Here is a 20,167-nt window from a genome sequence, read left to right on the forward strand (position 1 = left end):
GTCCCTGAGATTTTCTTTAAGAGTTAAGTGCTAGAAAAGCTTCACCTGGGGAACCAGTACCTTTCTTGCTTTTTGATAACAAAACCCAGCAATCCTGACTTGCTATTCTTTTTTATATTTTCACTAGGCTTAATTTTATTGTATGTGTTTACTAAAAGCTGCCTTATTATTTCACGGAACATGGCCAATTATAAAATAATTAACTGATGCTGAAAGTAATCACTGCAGTTGTAACAAAAAAGGAAAATAAAATCCAACTCTTCACTTCTCTGCTTTTATTCTGCAGAGAAAGGGATGACAGAAGTTTTAACTATAAATTATTCTGAATTAGCCATATAATTCTATGCAAAAACCTTGTTTAAAGAATAATTCTTTCCCCTCCCTAAATATACCAACATTTCTATTACAAAGTATGTAAAGTTTTACACTATTTTAAATCTTAGTTTTTATAAATTATACTAATCAAGTATTTTACCAGCATCAGATAAATATCAAACATGCTCCATACCTGCTGATAAGCCATGTTGAGAAACAAGTATCTCTCCGATCTTCTCATTGGTAAGCAGAGGCTGTAGGCAACATGGACCGAAGCGAAGAAAAAGCTTAATAATCCGAGCTGTTTTCTACACTGTAACCAGGTCTCCAACCATGGTGGAAATCTCCTATACTTGGTGCCATAATAAAGCTGATAAGCAGCTGCCAGGAGACCTGCCAGGTAGACCAGGGACAGCAAAGTAATGGCAACTATCGGCAAGGTCTTATTCACAATCTCAATAGGAATCTTATAAAAGTCACTCTGCTGGTTTCTAGCATAGGGATGAATCACATCTCTGACAAAAGAATAAAGAAAGAAAAATGTGGCCAGGCTTATGGCTACCACCACTGGCCCTCTCCAGAGAGTAAACAGTTGCAGGGGTAAATTTTCAATCTCCCTGGCTGATGATAATGATCCCAAGTCAACGGGAATGAAATTCAATTGACGGGCAAGTTCAATAACCTGTTGTCGAGCTTGAATATTATTGCTGCATATATAAACCTGTGGGAAAAAACCAGAAGACTCATCATTACCATTGTTGCTTATAAAACTGCTAACAATCACATGCTCCATTTAATCCATGGAGCATCACATATGATGACCTTGAGTGATACAAAAAACTAAGGTGATAAAGCATTTGTTAATTTATTAATCTGTTTATTTATAGGTTAAGACAGTATTGTAAAAAAACAACAAACTCCTTGCTAGTTTCCATGACATGAAATGAAAATGCAGAAAAGTCTAGCGTGAACCTGGAACCAGGTCCTCAGGGCAAGGGAGGCAGGAGGAAAGATTTCTAAACCATGTGCTTCTGAACAGATAAGGTAAGGTCTTCTCTTTGGAATTCAAGCTGCTGGCCATTCCCCTCCCCCATCCAGCTCCCACACTCCTGCAGGGCGTGGGCTGGGGCTGGTTCTCCAGGCTTTGATGGACAGCTTAGCTCTAGGACTGCAGTGATTCTTCCAGAGCGATTGTAGGCAATGCCCTTTATGGCTATTCAGCAAGGGAAAAGATGAGTATGCTGAATAAGCATGAGATGGCTGAATTTGCAATGAAAACTTCTAAATTATGTCATGATGCTATACTATTTATAAAATTTACCTTCTGGCTTAGAAACCAATTAACCAAAACCAGGGATAATCTCAGGTATATTACTTCATTGGTCAGAATTATGAAATTCTTTCATTTTTAAATGAGGATAATATATTTGGTGGGGGGAAATGGCATTATTAGGCTTAGTTAATTTAAATAGTAAAAGTAACTGCCATTTGATGTGATCGAGATCAGTAGGGGTGGGGGTGGGCTTTCAAACTACCGAATACTCTTATATATTGTAATATGGTTGAGAAGTCAACAAATATTTGTTGAACACCAAGTTCATGCTGGAGTGAACCTGGATTAGTTCACTAAAGTTTGCTATAAAATCTCTGAGTGATGTTCAGGGAAAACAAATTCCTAAATATATCCCTGAAGATGTTTATATACATGCTCTGGAACAGACCACACTGAAATTCTTGCCTGCTAAACCTAGTTATATAATGGAAAGAATGTAGACTTCTTAGGATTATTAATTTTATCTAACATTAGCCATATAAATGAAAAAGTCTATACTGTTAGAACTTCTAAAATGGAACAGTGAAGGTAGAGAAATATATATCAAAGAAATAAGGAAAGGCATTCTCAGTTTATTACAGGTGTGACAATGGTCAATTAAACTTTTTTATTTAATTCATTGGGGAAAAACACTAAAAATTATAAAACTTTATAATTTACCTAAAAGACTAAATCAAACATATGTAAAGAAGACACAAATGAAACTCTTTCTGTATTTCACATTGAACAATCTCTTGTTCCATAATTTATTTTATTGAATATTAAAATTATCATTAATACAGGCAAAGGATTAAATTCAGGTTTATCTCTCGTTTACTTGATTTGATCTATTGCTAAACTTTGGTGGATATGCAAAAGAAAAAAATGCTTCAGAATAGTTTCTGCTGCTGCTGCTGCTGCTGCTAAGTCGCTTCAGTCGTGACCAACTCTGTGCGACCCAATGGACGGCAGCCCACCAGGCTCCCCTGTCCCTGGGATTCTCCAGGCAAGAACTGGAGTGGGTTGCCATTTCCTTCTCCAATGCGTGAAAGTGAAAAGGCAAAGTGAAGTCGCTCAGTCGTATCCGACTCTTCACGACACCATGGACTGCAGCCTACCAGGCTCCTCTGTCCATGGGATTTTCCAAGCAAGAGTACTGGAGTGGGGTGCCATTGCCTTCTCTGGAACAGTCTCTAGGAAAGTATATATTCTTTTCCTAGGTCTTCCAAATTAAACACCTGAAAATGAATAGTTAATCATGACTCTCATATGCAGCATGCTGTGCTGTGCTTTAGTTACTCAGTCATGTCTGACTCATTTCAACCCCATGGACTGTAGCCTGCCAGGCTCCTCTGTCCATGAGGATTCTCCACACAAGAATACTGGAGTGGGTTGCCATGCCGTCCTCCAGGGGATCTTCCCTACCCAGGGATTGAACCATGTCTTTGTTGTATGGGGTCGCGCAGAGTTGGACACGACTGAAGCGACTTAGCAGCAGCAGCAGCAGCATTTCAGGCAGATTCTTTACTGCATACAGTGATGTAAATACTTGAATTTATTTTCTAAGACATCTACTCAACTGTCTTTGTGGGCAAAAATAATAAAAGTATTTTATCATCGTGCTCCAATATAATGCATAACTACACTTCTGAAAAAATTTTAAGGTGCACTACTCTATGTGTTTACTTATAAAAGCAGAGATGGAACACTGTTTACTAAATAGGCAAACACTGTTTACATCTTTTTGTTTGCAAAGAAAGGAGGAGGAAGGAAGAAAGGGTAGGAGGAAGAGAGGCAAAGAAAAAAGACATGTTTGAGATTGTTTTAATTTTTGAGGAAGCAAGGAGATGGCCCATTATTCATCTACGAATCTTGTCTTTTTCTTCAATTAGCTGATTATGATAGGAAAGTTCAAGTTATTTTCTCAGATTTTTACATCATTTTGAGGATAGAAATATGTTCTTACATATTTGTCTTTTTCTTCAATTAGCTGATTATGATAGGAAAGTTCAAGTTATTTTCTCAGATTTTTACATCATTTTGAGGATAGAAATATGTCCTTACAAGGTCAGGACACGAATCTTCAGGAGCTCATACATAGTTTTCAAAATGATAATCATGGGAGAGCATCAGAATTCATTTTTTAGGTCTATATTTGTCTACCTATTTAAGTATAAAATACCAGCTAAATAAGAATAAAATGTAAAAATACATACCTGCCGGCTGGCATCCTTAGGACCTAACTGAAGTGCCCAAGCTGAGATAACATTAAATCCTTTCACAATCAAGGAGTCCGGGAATAATGAAGCCAAATATTCTGCATTGGATTCTGGATATTGGTTTACCCTCATATTATTGCTCACATCAATCAGGATTTTACCCACAAGCAGATGTCTCAGGTCCCACAGGGAGGTATAATGTTCTCTATGTATAGCAACAAATATTATATTTGTTTTTATTAGAGCATCTTCATGGTGAGTGACATCTACTACATGAGGAAAAAATTCAGAAGCAAATTTAGGATTTCTGCTTCCTATTACCACATGATAGCCACATCTAATAAGTCGAATGGTCAGGGATTTGGCAAAATCCCCACTTCCGATTACACCCACAGTGACCTTCCTTGCATCTTTGATACCATTTATCCCATTAGGCAAAAAAGTTTCACTAAGACTCTTGGGGCTTCCCATCATGGAGATCGATTCCATGATATGGACTCTTCCAAGATCACCAGGGATATCCTAGGGGAGAGAAAATAAAGCACTCATCAATTACTTATTACCAAACATGAATACACTTTTAGATGTTATAACAACATCCCTGTTTCTAGAGATAAAACAATCTGGCAAGCTATATAACATCAAACACCACAAGACACAATTTGTAAGCCAGAAATGGATCTCGAAATAGAAAAATGAACTGTCACAAAGTTGATGTGCTAAATTGGAGCTTCTCCAATTTTAATGTACATTTGAATCATCTGAGAATCTTGTTAAAATGCAAATTGTGATTCAGTAAGTCTGGAGTGAGGCCCAAGATTCTGCATTTCTAATAAGGTGATACCAATGTTGCTGGTCTGTGGGGCCCCTCTTTGAACAGCAAGGCTCTAGAGCACAAAAGGAACGAGAATGAAGTTTTCAACAAGGGAGAACTTTTAAAAAAACGCAGTTGCAACCAGTGTGAATGCCACTAGAGGTAAAGAAGGACTGTGACGACTCATCATAGCTCATGAGACAAGAGAAGACGGACAAACAATAGTAAAACCCAAAGGACCATTTATAACCCCAAACTGTCTAGAGTCATTTGGGACTACCTCAGTAGCTAGTAAGTAGCTAGTAAGAGCTTTATTATTAAATGAGAGTAAGCTAAATCAGCTACTAAAAAAAATGAAATCTGGGGTTTACCATTTTCAGAAAAGTAGCCATCAAAATATAATAAAGAATTAAATACTATAGACTTCTATCATCCACCTTATGTCTCATTAACTTATCATCGAGAAAGTTTTCCCGTATAAAGGGGGTTAGTAATGTGTTTATGGTCTTAAATTACACAATACTTACGAAATCTTTTTCTTCCCTTTTTTGCATCGGTTGCCTTGAATATAATGCAGTTATTTTTTTCCGGAAAAAAATCTGTCAAATTCTTTTCTTAGTGACTAACACCTGGAAAGTTCCTATTTGCAGTAACTTGCTCAAGAATACTATTCAGATGGCCAGGAATCAGTGTCACTGTTAGGTCTGAATGAAAAACACTCTTCCATTTTATCTGCAATGTTCAATTTCTTTTATACTAACAGCAGATGTGGATCTCTTCAGAGAACTTAATGGATTTTACAGGAACAGGTGGAATGTTTTTAAAAAAACATGTTTTTCTGGTTTTTAGTAACTGGAAATTGAAATTACTGGAGCCAGGAAAATTCAACTTTTTACCCTAGAAATGGAACATGTTCAATGACTGCAAATATATCAGTAAATTAATCTTTAGAAAGACAATAATATTAGTTGATACTCATATAGCATACACTGTGTGCCAGCCCTGTGCTTTATAGATTAACTGACTGCATCCTCACAACTACCCTATGAGATGGGTACTAATATTGTCGTGCCCATTTTGCAGATGAAAAAACTTGATACATGCAGAAAATAATTTGTACAAGGTCACAAAAGAGAAACTAGAGGAACCAGGATTAGAACCCAGGCAATCTAGCAAGGTATGTCTCATTTGGGTGCCTGTAAGGAATTAAAGAAAGATATGAGGGCAGTGGCAAGGTAGAAGAGAGATGGTTGTGTTCGTATGAGTATATTCTCCTTCTTTAGCCATGTCATTGCTCCTTAGCATTACCTAGTCATCTCAATGTCTAACTTGGGTCCTGGGAGAGGGGAAAACTCACTATTTTTTTAGTCTATTACATGTTTCATTTCACACTTTTCAAGTTATAAGGGGTGATAATTATTTGCTTTCCCTTGGGGTGATCTCACACACCCTGAAAAGCGGGGGTGGAGGGGGTGTCAGAGGCACTAAGGCGGTACAAAACTATCAGCATCCTCCGAGAAATATTCCTGGTATTTAGAGAATCAGGAGCAGTTAAAGAAACCAGAAGTAATTAAATCAATGCTCATTTCATTAAACAATTCAAGGTGGACTGACTGACCTACCCCTAGTCATATATATTATCTAAGGGTAAGGAGAGTTACTAGATTCTCACACAGGAAACCAAGTTTCCTGTATCCCAGTCTCAAGTTCTTTTGAGTAGAGATCGTAGCATCTCCCAAGAATCATGATGATCAAGACCTTTTCAAATGAAAGCAAAAATAAAAACAGTATCACTTATCTGCTTATTTTACAAAGTAAGTTCAAACCCCTTCTGTAAATCAGAATGTGAACAAGTAAAAATATATTAGGGCCTAATAATGTCATCTCTGGGTACCTCGTAATACCATGTATCTTATACATATTAATAGATGACTCTGTCCTAACGTGTCTGGGCCTTATTCATATTGTATTTCTAATGGCAAGTTTTAACTGAACCCTTTAATTGTATGACTGTGCCTATAAATAGAAGTTGGTCTAATAAATGAGACTCTTCTCATCAAAGTTTTAAGTAATTAAAAGCATTCATGAGGAAAAAAAAACAACTTTTAATGGATTTGAGAGATGGATTATTTGTACACTGTTGAAAGCATATGATAATGGCACATACTATTTCATGGTTTGCAATATTTTCACATATATTATCTTATTTAATTCTCAGATGGCTGTGAAGTACCTACTATGCCCATCTTAAAGATGAAGAAACAGAGGCTTAGAGAACTTTAGCAACTTATCAAAGAGAGTGCACTTTGTAGTTAACACAACTCAGCTTCACATATAAGTCTTTTGACCTCTGCTAATTCTAACACTGCAGTGCAAACATTGTATGGGATATCTTAAAACTATCAAGATCACCAAAAGTCACCCATTAGTTTTATTCTTCAAAAAGAAATACTAACTCTAAATAAAGTATGAATCATAGCTCAGATAGTTTTAGGTAAACCCAAAACTATAAAGTGGGCAAACTCTAGGAAATAGTGAGGGATGGGGAGACCTGGTGTGCTGTAGTCCATGGGGCTGCAAAGAGTTGGACAGGACTTAGAACTAACTGAACAACAATGACAAAGCTATATAGTTTGGATTTATAGCTATTAATCAATCATCAGTAAATCCAAGTTTTAGATCAAAACCAACCAAGATATAACTTTATTAATACTATGAAAAAAAAAAAAACCATGATTGATTGCTGGGTAATTCTTGAAGAACCCCCAGGTAGCAACCCATTTTCTCTGAGGGCACTGAAAATACCATGAAGGTATATACTGCTTCTAGAGGGGAGGAAAAAAGAGCCAAGAAATATGTGTGGGTCCTGTGGAACTCACCTGTACATAGACCTAAAAAGCACCTCCTCTCCACAAACTGTGGGTGCCAAGACACTGGAGTAAGAATCTCATGAATCTCCTTTCAATTCTGTAAGCTATCATTTTGGATCACTTAGTTAACAGCTGAGCTGAAGTTTACAATTGTGATGTCCATAAAAAATGGGGTTATAAGAGACTTTCCTTGGTCCAGTGGCTTTGACTCTGAGCTTTCAATGCAGGGGCCCTGGGTTCGATCCCTGGTCAGGGAACTAGATCCCACATGCCACAACTAAGATCCTGTGCAGTGAAATAAATAAATATTTTTTAATAGGGTTATAAGAAGTGAATAATGTCAACAGCTGAAAAAGGTTTACCTATTTACAAAGTAAGAGTCATAAATACCTTACATTGTACATTTCCACTGATAAGGAGTGATGCAACTATAATCTAAAGGGAGATCTGTTTTTCCGTGGTCCAGCATGAATTTATTCAGGCCACTGTGTACTTTGCACAGAAGATATAAAGAAGAGAAGCACAGTGCTTACACTTAAGTTTACACTCCATTTAAGAAAAGACAAGATATACTTGAATTAAAAAGCAAGAGAAAGAAAAACAGACTCATATCAGCATATAATTAAGAATTAGATAGTATGATCAGAGCATAGTTATTCTAGAAAATCAGGGAGAGAAAAGTATCATATGGTGTCTCCTTACCTCAAATCATTCTATATATATGAATTGTACTTGCAAAATAATCTCAAAATTACACAGAATGTTTCAAGGGAGGTACACTACAGGTTTATTCTAGCTTAAGACCTCAAGGACCCAAAATTAAATTTGGCTTTCTGTGACCTTACTTTCAAAGTACTAGAGCACTGGCTCCCAAATATGAAGCTATCACTGGTCAACAGCAGTTAAAAAGTATATGGATACAGTAGGGAGTTTTTAATAAAATTATTCAATTTGCCAAATTGTCCTTTTCTCTGAGAGTATATCTTAACTAACTTTAGGGGTCAAAATGTCTGTTTCTCATATAAGGATAGTGATAAAAGTTGTTTGAGTTGGCAGTCCTATATAGATCCTCTCCCCTTCTTTTTATTTTACTGGAAACTCTTATATAAAAGTGCTCCTTAAGCCTTTTGGAGAGAAAATCTTTCTGGGAAGAGGTGGGAAAGCACCCTGGACAACTTCCCTGCTGCTGGAGATGTCTGCTTAATCCTCAGATGATATATCAAATATCCCCATCTAATTTTATGTAACTAGAGATTTTACTATCATGATCTTTAAGTTGCAAAAAGATAACCTCTACAGTCTCTCAGTATTTAAATAAACATAAAACCCAACTGTTTATGGGCTTCCCTTGTGGTTCAGCTGGTAAAGAATCCACCTGCAATGTGGGAGACCTGGCTTTGATCCCTGGTTGGGAAGATTGCCTGGAGAAGGGAAAGGTTACCCACCCCAGTATTCTGGCCTGGAGAATTCCATGGACTGTATAGTCCACGGAGTCGCAAAGAGTCGGACACAACTGAGTGATTTTCACTTTCACTTTCACCTGTTTATAACAATAAAGACTTTCTTTGAGGGAAGAGGTGGGGTCTTTTTTTTTTTAGGCTTTCATTTTTTGGAAGAAATTTGTAAGTCCTTTAGACAAGCCCAGAAGCAAAGCTGCAATTCTGCTAGAAAAATCAGAATGTGATTTCTTAACACAGCAGCTGTCCAAGTATGGTCCCTGAACCAGCAGTATCAGCAGTACTAGGAACTGGTTAGAAATGTGAATTCTTAGGCACTATCCCAGACCTCCTAAATCAGAAACCCTGGGGGTGGAGCCCAGCAATCTGTTATAAAAAGTCCTCAGGTGGTTCTGATGCACATTAAAGTTTGAGAATAACTGCCCTAATGTAAGGCAGTCCAACCACTATTCACCATTTGAATATTTAAATCCACTTAAGTCAGATTATTAAATTCTTTCAGCTGAAACTCTTGGATAATTTGTATGCATCCTCATTTAAAAATCATTCCCTCAAAATTATGAAACTAATTTTATTAAAACTATGCAGATTTATTCTTTGAAATTCTGTTTATAAACTATGGTAATTACAAATGATTCATTAATTTTTCATACTTGGATCTGAGTGTCTTTTTGTGTTCATGTTTTCTAGAACCAACTGAAGAATTTTCAGAAAAGAAATATAATAGCATTAGAGCAAAATAATGCTAACTAACTCCAAGCCTTCCAGACTTTTCAAATAACCTGAATTTAAATGAGATAAGCAAAATAACAAGTAACTCCCAAAATATTTCCTAGGCTCAGTATGTATTCAATATATTTTATATGGGTATGATTTTATGATATTTCTAGGTCCTAAATCACCAAAACAAAACTTTATATGTTTATTATGTTGAAATTATTAGGGAAAGAAAGCAATCTAATTCATGGTAGGAAGATTTTAAACAAAAAAAGCTTTGTGGTTAAATTTAGGTTAGTCTAGAAATTCAATTTTAAAAATGTATTGCCCAACAACTTCAGTTGATAAAAATATTTTAGGATCTTCTTCAATAAATTAAAGCAACAACATCCTTCCTACCCACTTTTCCTCTATGTTTAGGGCACAGAAGATGCTATACACATCCTTCCATCCACCTTATAAGAAAGCCTGTTACATCAAGCACAGTCAGGGGTCTTGTGCATACCTGGACTCTCGTAGCAATGCAAACTGAATGACAAGGGGGTATGTCATATTCCCAAATGAAGCTGGGAATAGCAGGTTATATCATGCTGATATAATCTCCCCATTTTATAACGTGTTGCAGATTATACTTTGAGATAAGGACACCTATGTTTAGTCACTAAGTCGTTTCCAACTCTTGTGACCCCATGGGCTGTAGCCTGCCAAGCTCCTCTGTTCATGGGATTTTCCAGGCAAGAATAGTGAAGTGGGTTGCCATTTCCTTCTCCAGAGGATCTTTCCGACTCAGAGATGGAACCTGGGTCTCCTGAATTACAGGCAGATTCTTTACTGACTGAGCCACCAGAGAAGCCCACACCTATGTTTACTGGCTAGCAAATACAAGTTTTCCTGTGTTGTAGCAACTTACAAATAAATAATCTTCTATGAAAGGCCTAGTACTCTAGCCTCTACACAAACCCATTTCCCCTTTCAATGCCATACCATGAACAGGCTAGAAAAGGCACCAGTGTCCACTGGGTGCTGTGAACCGTAGGGATCTCTGATGATTGACATCAATTTATTTATTTATTTTTGACATCAATTTAGAAATCTGTCTACAGCCAAAGGTCATAAGGATACTCACCATCCATCCCCAACCATTCTCCCATCCAGTGTCTTTTTGAGCCTGACCCCCCAGGCATTCAGCTAGGTATTAACACTTCAGTGACACCAAACAAGCACTGGCTTCTTGGTCTTCCAAACAATATGATGAAACTATAAATATTGAAGCATATATAGCAACTAAAAAAAGCTTTACGGAGGTGCAATTTACATATCATGAAATCTACCCATTTAAAATGTATAAATTAATAATTTTCAGTATATTTAGAGTTATGTAACCATCACAACAATCCAGTTTTAGAACATTCCCACCAGCAATAACTGTTGTTACTCAAATTTTAATAAAAATTTGCTGAGAGCATATGCCTCTTTTTTGTTTTTTAAACTAGTATATGCTTCTTAAAAAAAAAAAAAAATCCTTCTTCCTGCAATGTCCTAAACATCCCCCTGGCTTTCACACAGTAGATTGTGGCCTGTCTTTTGCTGATTCTGCTTGGTACTATGGGTGAAATAGAGGCACCTATTACTTGGCTTAAGTGGAGAGGCAGAATCTCAGTCTCAGAGCTGCCTCTTTCCACAATGGAGAACAACCTTCTAAAGCTGTGGTTCTCAACTCCAGCTGCACCCTCCAGTGACCTGAGGAGCTTTACCACATAGTGATACCCAGTCACCACCACCCCTAACCCCAGATTTTATTTAATTAGTCTAAAGTTCAGTCTGAATTTTTTAAGAGATTTTTTCATCAGGATTTTAAATGATATCCTTTAATTCGCAGCCAAGATTGACAACAACTATACTAAAAGAGGCAGGATTCAACCACATACTCATTTGAGTATTTGGAGATAACAGATAGGGCTTTTTGATACTCAGTTACATTTCTTTTCACATTGTTGTTTGTAATAATGAAAAGTAACCCTAGCAAGAGACTAACAGCCGCCCCTGGATGCTGGAAGCTGGAGGATGCAGCCCTTTCCCTTGCAGGCTCTGAGCTGTCTCAGAAGGTCCACTCACTATTTTTCAATTTCCTCTCTTCATTTTTTGGAAAGGACAGTGCCATTCCTTAAAATGTGTCATCCCACTGCACGGCATATTTTGTTCCTGTTATTTCATAACATTCAAATTTCAGAGTGTTTCAGTAAGAGTCTCTCTTCTGTCTGACTAGGGGCTGTTGCTGCTGCTGCTGCTAAGTCGCTTCAGTCGTGTCTGACTCTGTGCGACCCCAGAGACGGCAGCCCACTAGGCTCCACTGTCCCTGGGATTCTCCAGGCAAGGATACTGGAGTGGGTTGTCATTTCCTTCTCTAACTAGGGGCTTCTCTCCTCAATTCTTCAGGCATCATAGGTTCCACTGACCTGAACAGACAAGGGTTTCCAGGTGGACCAATTATCAAGCTTTAATGTGGGTAGGATCACCTGAGGATCTTGCTACAATGCACATTCGGATTCTTTAGGTCTGGAGGAGGCTTGAGAGCCTGCCTTTCTCCCAAGACCCCAGGTGATACACATGGTCCTAGTTCATGGGCCAGACTTGGACTAGCACGGCCCTAGAGTTTCTCTATCTTTTCTTTTGATGTTATTTACAGGTGATACAGACTAAATAAATGAGAGGACTATGGCATTTGTAGAAAGTTTTATTTATGTGGTATCAAGGAGAAAGAATAGGCCTAGGCTTCTGAAATCATCTTGTTACTATGAATTTCAGTTTCCTTTGTTAAAAAAAAAAGTTGTACTTGACTCTGCAGTCCTTTCTAACCTAAAATTCTTTTGTTTCTAAGACTCAGTTCAGTTCAGTTCAGTCACTCAGTCGTGTCCGACTCTTTGCGACCCCATGATTCGCAGCACGCCAGGCCTCCCTGTCCATCACCAAGTCCTGGAGTTCACTCAAACTTATGTCCATTGAGTCGGTGATGCCATCCAGCCATCTCATCCTCTATCGTCCCCTTCTCTTCCTGCCCCCAATCCCTCTCAGCATCACAGTCTTTTCCAATGAGTCAACTCTTCGCATGAGGTGGCCAAAGTACTGGAGTTTCAGCTTTAGCATCTTTCCTTCCAATGAGCACCCAGGACTGATCTTCTTTAGAATGGACTGGTTGGATCTCCTTGCAGTCCAAGGGACTCTCAAGAATCTTCTCCAACACCACAGTTCAAAAGCATCAATGCTTCAGCACTCAGCCTTCTTCACAGTCCAACTCTCACATCCATACATGGGCACTGGAAAAACCACAGGCTTGACTAGACGGACCTTTGTTGGCAAAGTAATGTCTCTGCTTTTCAATATGCTATCTAGGTTGGTCATAACTTTCCTTCCAAGAAGTAAGCGTCTTTTAATTTCATGGCTGCAGTCACCATCTGCAGTGATTTTGGAGCCCAGAAAAATAAAGTCTGACACTGTTTCCACTGTTTCCCCATCTATTTCCCATGAAGTGATGGGACTGGATGCCATGATCTTCGTTTTCTGAATGTTGAGCTTTAAGCCAACTTTTTCACTCTCCTCTTTCACTTTCATCAAGAGGCTTTTTAGTTCCTCTTTACTTTCTGCCATAAGGGTGGTGTCATCTGCATATCTGAGGTTATTGATATTTCTCCTGGCAATCTTGATTCCAGATTGTGCTTCTTCCAGCCCAGTGTTTCTCATGATGTACCCTGTGTATAAGTTAAATAAGCAGGGTGACAATATACAGCCTTGACATACTCCTTTTCCTATTTGGAACCAGTCTGTTGTCCTATGTCCAGTTCTAACTGTTGCTTCCTGACCTGCGTATAGGTTTCTCAAGAGGGAGGTCAGGTGGTCTGGTATTCCCATCTCTTTCAGAATTTTCCACAGTTTCTTGTGATCCACACAGTCAAAGGCTTTGGCATAGTCAATAAAGCAGAAATAGATGTTTTTCTGGAGCTCTTTTGTTTTTGCAACGATCCAGCAGATTTTGGCAATTTGATCTCTGGTTCCTCTGCCTTTCCTAAATCCAGCTTGAACATCTGGAAGTTCACGGTTCATGTATTGCTGAAGCCTGGCTTGGAGAATTTTGAGCGTTACTTTACCAGCGTGTGAGATGAGGGCAATTGTGCGGTAGTTTGAGCATTCTTTGGCATTGCCTTTCTTTGGGATTGGAATGAAAACTGACCTTTTCCAGTCCTGTGGCCACAGCTGAGTTTCCAAATTTGCTGGCATATTGAGTGCAGCACGTTAACAGCATCGTCTTTCAGGATTTGAAATAGCTAAACTGGAATTCCATCACCTCCACTAGCTTTGTTCATAGTGATGCTTTCTAAGGCCCACTTGACTTCACATTCCAAGATGTCTGGCTCTAGGTGAGTGATCACACCATCATGATTATCTTGGCCATGAAGATCTTTTTTGTACAGTTCTGTGTATTCGTGCCACATCTTAATATCTTCTGCTTCTGTTAGGTCCATACCATTTCTGCCCTTTATTGAGCCCATCTTTGCATGAAATGTTCCCTTGGTATCTCTAATTTTCTTGAAGAGATCTCTAGTCTTTCCCATTCTGTTTTTTTCCTCTATTTCTTTGCATTGATCGTTGAGGAAGGCTTCCTTATCTCTCCTTGCTATTCTTTGGAACTCTGCATTCACATGCTTATAATTTTCCTTTTCTCCTTTGCTTTTCGCTTCTCTTCTTTTCACAGCTATTTGTAAGGCCTCCCCAGACAGCCATTTTGCTTTTTTGCATTTCTTTTCCATGGGAATGGTCTTGATCCCTGTCTCCTGTACAATGTCACGAACCTCAGTCCATAGTTCATCAAGCACTCTGTCTATCAGATCTAGTCCCTTAAATCTATTTCTCACTTCCACTGTATAGTCATAAGGGATTTGATTAGGTCATACCTGAATGGTCTAGTGGTTTTCCCCCCTTTCTTCAATTTCAGTCTGAACTTGGCAATAAAGAGTTCATGATCTGAGCCAGAGTTAGCTCCCGGTCTTGTTTTTGCTAACTGTATAGAGCTTCTCCATCTTTGGCTGCAAAGAATATAATCAATCGGATTTTGGTGTTGACTATCTGGTGATGTCCATGTGTAGAGTCTTCTCTTGTGTTGTTGGAAGAGGGTGTTTGCTATGACCAGTGCGTTCTCTTGGCAAAACTCTTAGTTTCTAAGACTAATAGCTATATAATAATGGGAATTGCTAGCTTATATTTAACACTGTAACACTTCAAATTTGTGACCTTTAACATTATGATTTAAGTAGTACACAGACTCCTTGAAATCTCAAGGTCACAGTTTTCCTGAGTGGACCTTTGACTTGATGTATGCATTTAATCCCTGAAGTATGTTGTTGTTGTTTAGTTGCCAAGTCATGTCTGACTCTTTGCAACCCCATAGACTGCAGCACACCAGGCTTCCCTGTCCCTTACCACCTCCTAGAGGTTGCCCAGGTTCATGTCCATTGAATCGGTGATGCCATCCAACCAACTCATCCTCTGTCGTCCTCTTCTCCTTCTGCCTTCAGTCTTTCCCAGCATCAGGCTCTTTTCCAGGGAGTCAGTTGTTCCCATCAGGTAGCCAAAGTATTGGAGCTTCAGCATCAGTCATTTCAATGAGTATTCAGGGTTGATTTCCTTTAGGATTGACTGGTTTGATCTCCTTGCTGTCCACGGGACTCTCAAGAGTCTTCTCCAGCACCACAATTCAAGAGCATCAATTCTTCAGTGCTTAGCCTTCTTTATGGTTCAACTTTCACATCGATACAGGACTACTGGAAAAACCATATCCTTGACTATACAGACCTTTGTTGACAAGATGATGTCTTTGCTTTTTAATACACTGTCTAGGTTTGTCATAGCTTTCCTTCCAAGAAGCAACTGTCTTCTAATTTCTGGCTGCAGTCACCATCCAGTGATTTTAGAGCCCAAGAAGAAGAAATTTGTCACTGCTTCCACCTGAAGTATATTATCAAGCTAAGAGAATTCTATTACACTCAGATACATCACCTCATAAGATTTTCAATTTAGTGGAGTTTCCTTGACATTCCTCTGGCTGAATGGCAGCTGTTGTGTTATATTAATTTTATAAAACAGAACCACATTTGTTTCACAAACATCTAGAACATTAATTGTTGGATGATAATAACTATGAAAGGACTGTTGTTCTCAGAGATCTTGGTGGCTTTCAAAGCCTGCTGATTTGGATATGTTACCAAAAAAAGGTAATCCTCTGGGGCCAGGCAATGAGGTTGGTGTATTTTTTACTTTGCAGGCTATACTGAATCTTTCTTCTTCTGTCCTGCAAACCCCAAGCTCCTTTGAAGCTCATGGCAAAATTAAATATCCTCTCCCTATGCCCACTGCTATCATCTACTGATTTCTGGCTTATTCATTATTACCAGTGACTTTGGCTCCCAATACTAACACAGTCTTCCTCTCTACCCCAGCAGTTGTCATGCTGACCACTTCATCATTCAAATGGATGAACCATTTAATCTCATGGCTTCATTTCCTTCATCTAAGGCAACGAATCTTTGCCTCCACCTCACCTCAGATATCTCCAAGCACTATCTCTTGGCCTTCCAATAATTTAGTCAAATAGTCACACTGATAATTCCAGATAGCAGGAGAAATCTGATCTGTTTACTATATTCTCACTCTACTGGTTTCTTTATCCATCCTAGATTTCACAGTGTGTATTTATCATTACTCACTTAAAAAGATGGACTCTTGTTACACACTAAATGTTTATCACCCTACCCAAACTATATGTTGAAATCCTAACTCCCAATGTGAGGGTGTTAGTATGCACAGCCTTTGGGAGGGGATTAGGTCACACGGGTGGAACCCTTATCAACTGGATAAAATAAAACCCAGAGAGCTCTCTTTTCCTATCTGCCATGAGGTCACAGAGAGAAGTCTATGAACCAGGAAGTGGGCCCCTACCAGATTGAATCTTCCGGTGTCTTGATCTGGGACTTGCCAGCCTCCAGAACTGTGAGAAATAAATGTCTGTGGTTTAAGCTACCCAGGCAGTGGTATTCTGTTGTAGTTCCTTTCCATCACATCCACTTGGCAAATCTCTAGTTGTGGAAGAACCCAGCTATCCATTTTCACTGTTATCTGCACTCAAGTTGGTGAAAGCTGCTAAAGAAAAATCTGAAAACTCAGCTCACCTTAAATTCACCATTATCAATCTCACCTATCAAAGGACAGTCTGTCCATTTCTGGCCTGGACACCATCCCGTTTCTCCTTCCAAGCAGCTTTTGTTATGATCTCCTCAGAGACATCTCAAACTTAACAGGTTCAAAATGAAACAGCTTTTTCTACTCAGATCTATTCACATTCATCCAAATTTTCTCCTCTCAGTAAATGATATCATTACCCATTTGGGCTTCCCTGGTAGCTGAGGTGGTAAAGAATCCTCCTGCAAAGCAGGATACGTGGGTTCGATCCCTGGGTCAGGAAAATCCCCTAGAGAAGGGAATGGCTACCCACTCTAGTATTCTTGCCTGGAAAACCCCATGGACAGAGGAGCCTGGCAGGTTACAGTCCAGGGGGTTGCAAAGAGTCAGACAAAACTGAGCAACTAAGCATACATACCCATCATTCGGTCAAGCCAGAAATCTAGACGTGAACTTCAAGTCCTTGCTTTCCCTCACCCTTAACGTAAAACCCAACACCAACTTCTGTTTTCCCAAATATTTCTTAAAAATCTCTCTCCAATGACACTAGCTTAATCCAAGTCTCTCTCATCTTTCACCTGAACTCTGCAGACATTTTCTAATGGGTCTCTCTACATATTTCTTCGTTTCTTTCCAAACCATTCTCCAGGTAGCAGCTAAGATTGTCTTAAAATTTAGATCAGATGATATCTTTCACCTCCTTAAAAATCAACGGCCTCGTGTTGCTTTTTGAATTACAGTCACCTTCCTGACCTACGGGTTTCCCAAGTGGCAGTGGTAGTGGTAAAGAATCCGCCTGCCAATTCAGGAGACATGGGTTCAATCCCTGGGTCAGGAAGATCCCCTGGAGAAGAAAATGGCAATCCACTCCACTATTCTTGCCTGGAAAATTCCATGGACAGAGGAGCCTGGCCAGCTATAGTCCATGGGGCCACAAAGAGTTGGACACAACTCAGCCCTCACTCACACACCTTTCTGACCTAAATGAACCTAACCTGAAGGCTCTGAATGGACTAGCTAGGCCCAGTATAACTCTTCAATATCATCCTGTATGACTGTTCCTCCCTATGTTCCAGTCACAGAATCCTTTTCTTGAAGTAGAAAGGACCAGTCACTTTCCCATTCTATGAACAGGCTATCATGTCTCTTCAGTAAAATGATTCACACCAATTTTGTTTTGAGCCCCTGTTAAGTTTCCTTTCTTATGTAATTATTCTTTACTCATTACTATTTTCCTGACCGGAAAATCAGCTCCCTGAGGGTAGAACCATGTCTGTCTTGTCCATCACTCCCTCCGTAGTCTCTGACACATAGTACATAAGAATACGATAAATATTCTTCCTTGTCAAATGCATCCAAAAATATCATGGACAAAAGAGATGTAATAGGTCTCCAGATAAGATCCCTCATTTTGCTGATGAAGACAGCAAGCCCACAGGCCCAAAGGGGGTGATATATCAATGTCATAGTTAAGTCAATGTCATGGTTACTGGCTGAACACAGAATAAATGCATCTCTCCGATGCCCTGAATATGTTCTTCACTGAAACTGCAGTATTATAATTATGCTCACTCACTATAAGTCTGTTTTCCATGTCACTAGATAATAAAAAGTGACCTGGAGATATAGCCTTTCATTTCCTTTCTGCACAATTTGCTCAATTCATCATTACTGATATTGTCTCACTCCCTCAACACCTCTCCATCCCCTACCCCCTCACACTGCCCCCCCTCTCCAAGTCTGACTAGCTAAGACAAAGAAACTGTAGCCTTTCAAATTATGTTTCTAAATATCCTGCAAAATCTCTAGGATGGGTATTTTTCTTCTGAAGAGAAACAGAGACAGCTGCAGACTAAAAAACAATAAGAGACTTAGAGAAAGAAAAAATAAGTAAATGGAGATCAACAAGACGAAGAAATAATATAGGTGAAAAAAGTGTGTGGGTGTGGCGAGGACGTGGTTTGCAGAGAACTAAAAAGGTTCCCAGCGCGGGGGTTGTTAGCTTGACTAGAATCCAATCAAAGTCAAGAGAGTGGGGGTGGGGCAGGACTTGAAATTCGACTCCTCCCTCTTTCAAGGTGATGAGTGATAATTAACCGTGACCTGGAATAAGTTTTTCCATCTAAAAAATGTATTGCCTGAGGAGCAAAAACTGACACCAATCCTTCTCCAAGGCAGTAAGGAAGATAATAACTGGAAATCTCTCAACAAAAATTCTCTTTATCTCTCTGCTCTATTTTAAGAGCAAGATTTTTAGGCCATAATTTTCAACAAGTTTTGGCTGTGGCTGAATACAGGGCTTAGATAATTTAGGACACTCAAAGAAGAGGCCAATTACTTTCTAACACATAATGGCCTAAACACACCACGGTCACATCATTGGGTAATAAACAAAATGACTACTAGAAAGATATACACGTTCGCAAAGCAGCGCTGCCGTATCTTCAGTGAAATACGCTGCATGAACCTAAAGTGGATAGAAGAGTATCAGGCAGACTAAGGTAACCTGTCCGTCCTTTCCCTTCGTTCCCTTGGGCCACATCCTACCTGGGACAGTGTCTCTCCTGGCCTCCTTTCTCCTGGGCCCAACCAACCCCAGGACTTTCTGGGAGCTCGGCGAAGTAGGGGTCTGAATCCGTGGAACAGACTCCCTCCCCACTCCCTGCCTCAAGGTACCAGGCGATCAGGAACCCCAGAAGCTCAGAGCGGACGCCGCAGAATCCTGGGAAAGAGGCATGAAGCGCTTGGCACCGACCGCATCTTGACCCCCAACTCTGCAGCTGCTACCGCGCCTGGCGCTCTCCCCAACACTCACCTCCGCGCCCTCCGCGCCGGGCAGGGACGGGCCTCGCAGATCTCTCCAGCAGTGCCGATTCCCCGGGGGCCTCCCCGGGCTCTAGGGCCTAGGGACCGTACCTCTGGCTGGCGGCTTGCAGGGTGGCTACCGCTGCGGTCGCGCTCGGGCAGCTTCCCCGCCTCCCCAAGCTGGATCGCGCAGGGCAGGGGAGCACGGAGAGGAGGGAGGGAGGGAGGAAGAAGGGAGGGAGGCGCGCTGATGCCGGCCTCACAAGACCCACCGCTAGGGGCTGCGCGCAGGGAGCCCGCAGAGCGCGGAGCGGGACCGGGGACCCCTAGCGGGCTAGGTGGGAGAGCTGAGGCGGCGGGGGAGGAGTCGGAGAGCTCGGAGAGGGTGAGGGGAAGATCTGGGGAGAGCCCGGGAGTACGTGGACCATCAG

General features: G+C 40.0%; 1 protein-coding gene across 1 annotated transcript in view; it reads right to left on the reverse strand.

Annotated features, from left to right (window-relative positions):
- Nucleotides 1–19,946, reverse strand: part of STEAP2 (STEAP2 metalloreductase) — a 30,969-nt gene extending 11,023 nt beyond the window's left edge. The window contains exons 1-3 of the mRNA XM_027539317.1: nt 19,747–19,946; nt 3,844–4,368; nt 509–1,036 (exon numbers count right to left, since the gene is read on the reverse strand). Coding sequence (XP_027395118.1) covers nt 509–1,036; nt 3,844–4,335 — 1,020 coding nt within the window. The 5' untranslated portion in view covers nt 4,336–4,368; nt 19,747–19,946. The remainder of the gene's footprint in view (nt 1–508; nt 1,037–3,843; nt 4,369–19,746) is intronic.
- Between the last annotated feature and the right edge of the window lie 221 nt (nt 19,947–20,167).

The sequence above is a fragment of the Bos indicus x Bos taurus genome, chromosome 4, assembly GCF_003369695.1.
Source record: "Bos indicus x Bos taurus breed Angus x Brahman F1 hybrid chromosome 4, Bos_hybrid_MaternalHap_v2.0, whole genome shotgun sequence".
In the NCBI taxonomy this organism is placed as follows: Eukaryota; Metazoa; Chordata; class Mammalia; order Artiodactyla; family Bovidae; genus Bos; species Bos indicus x Bos taurus.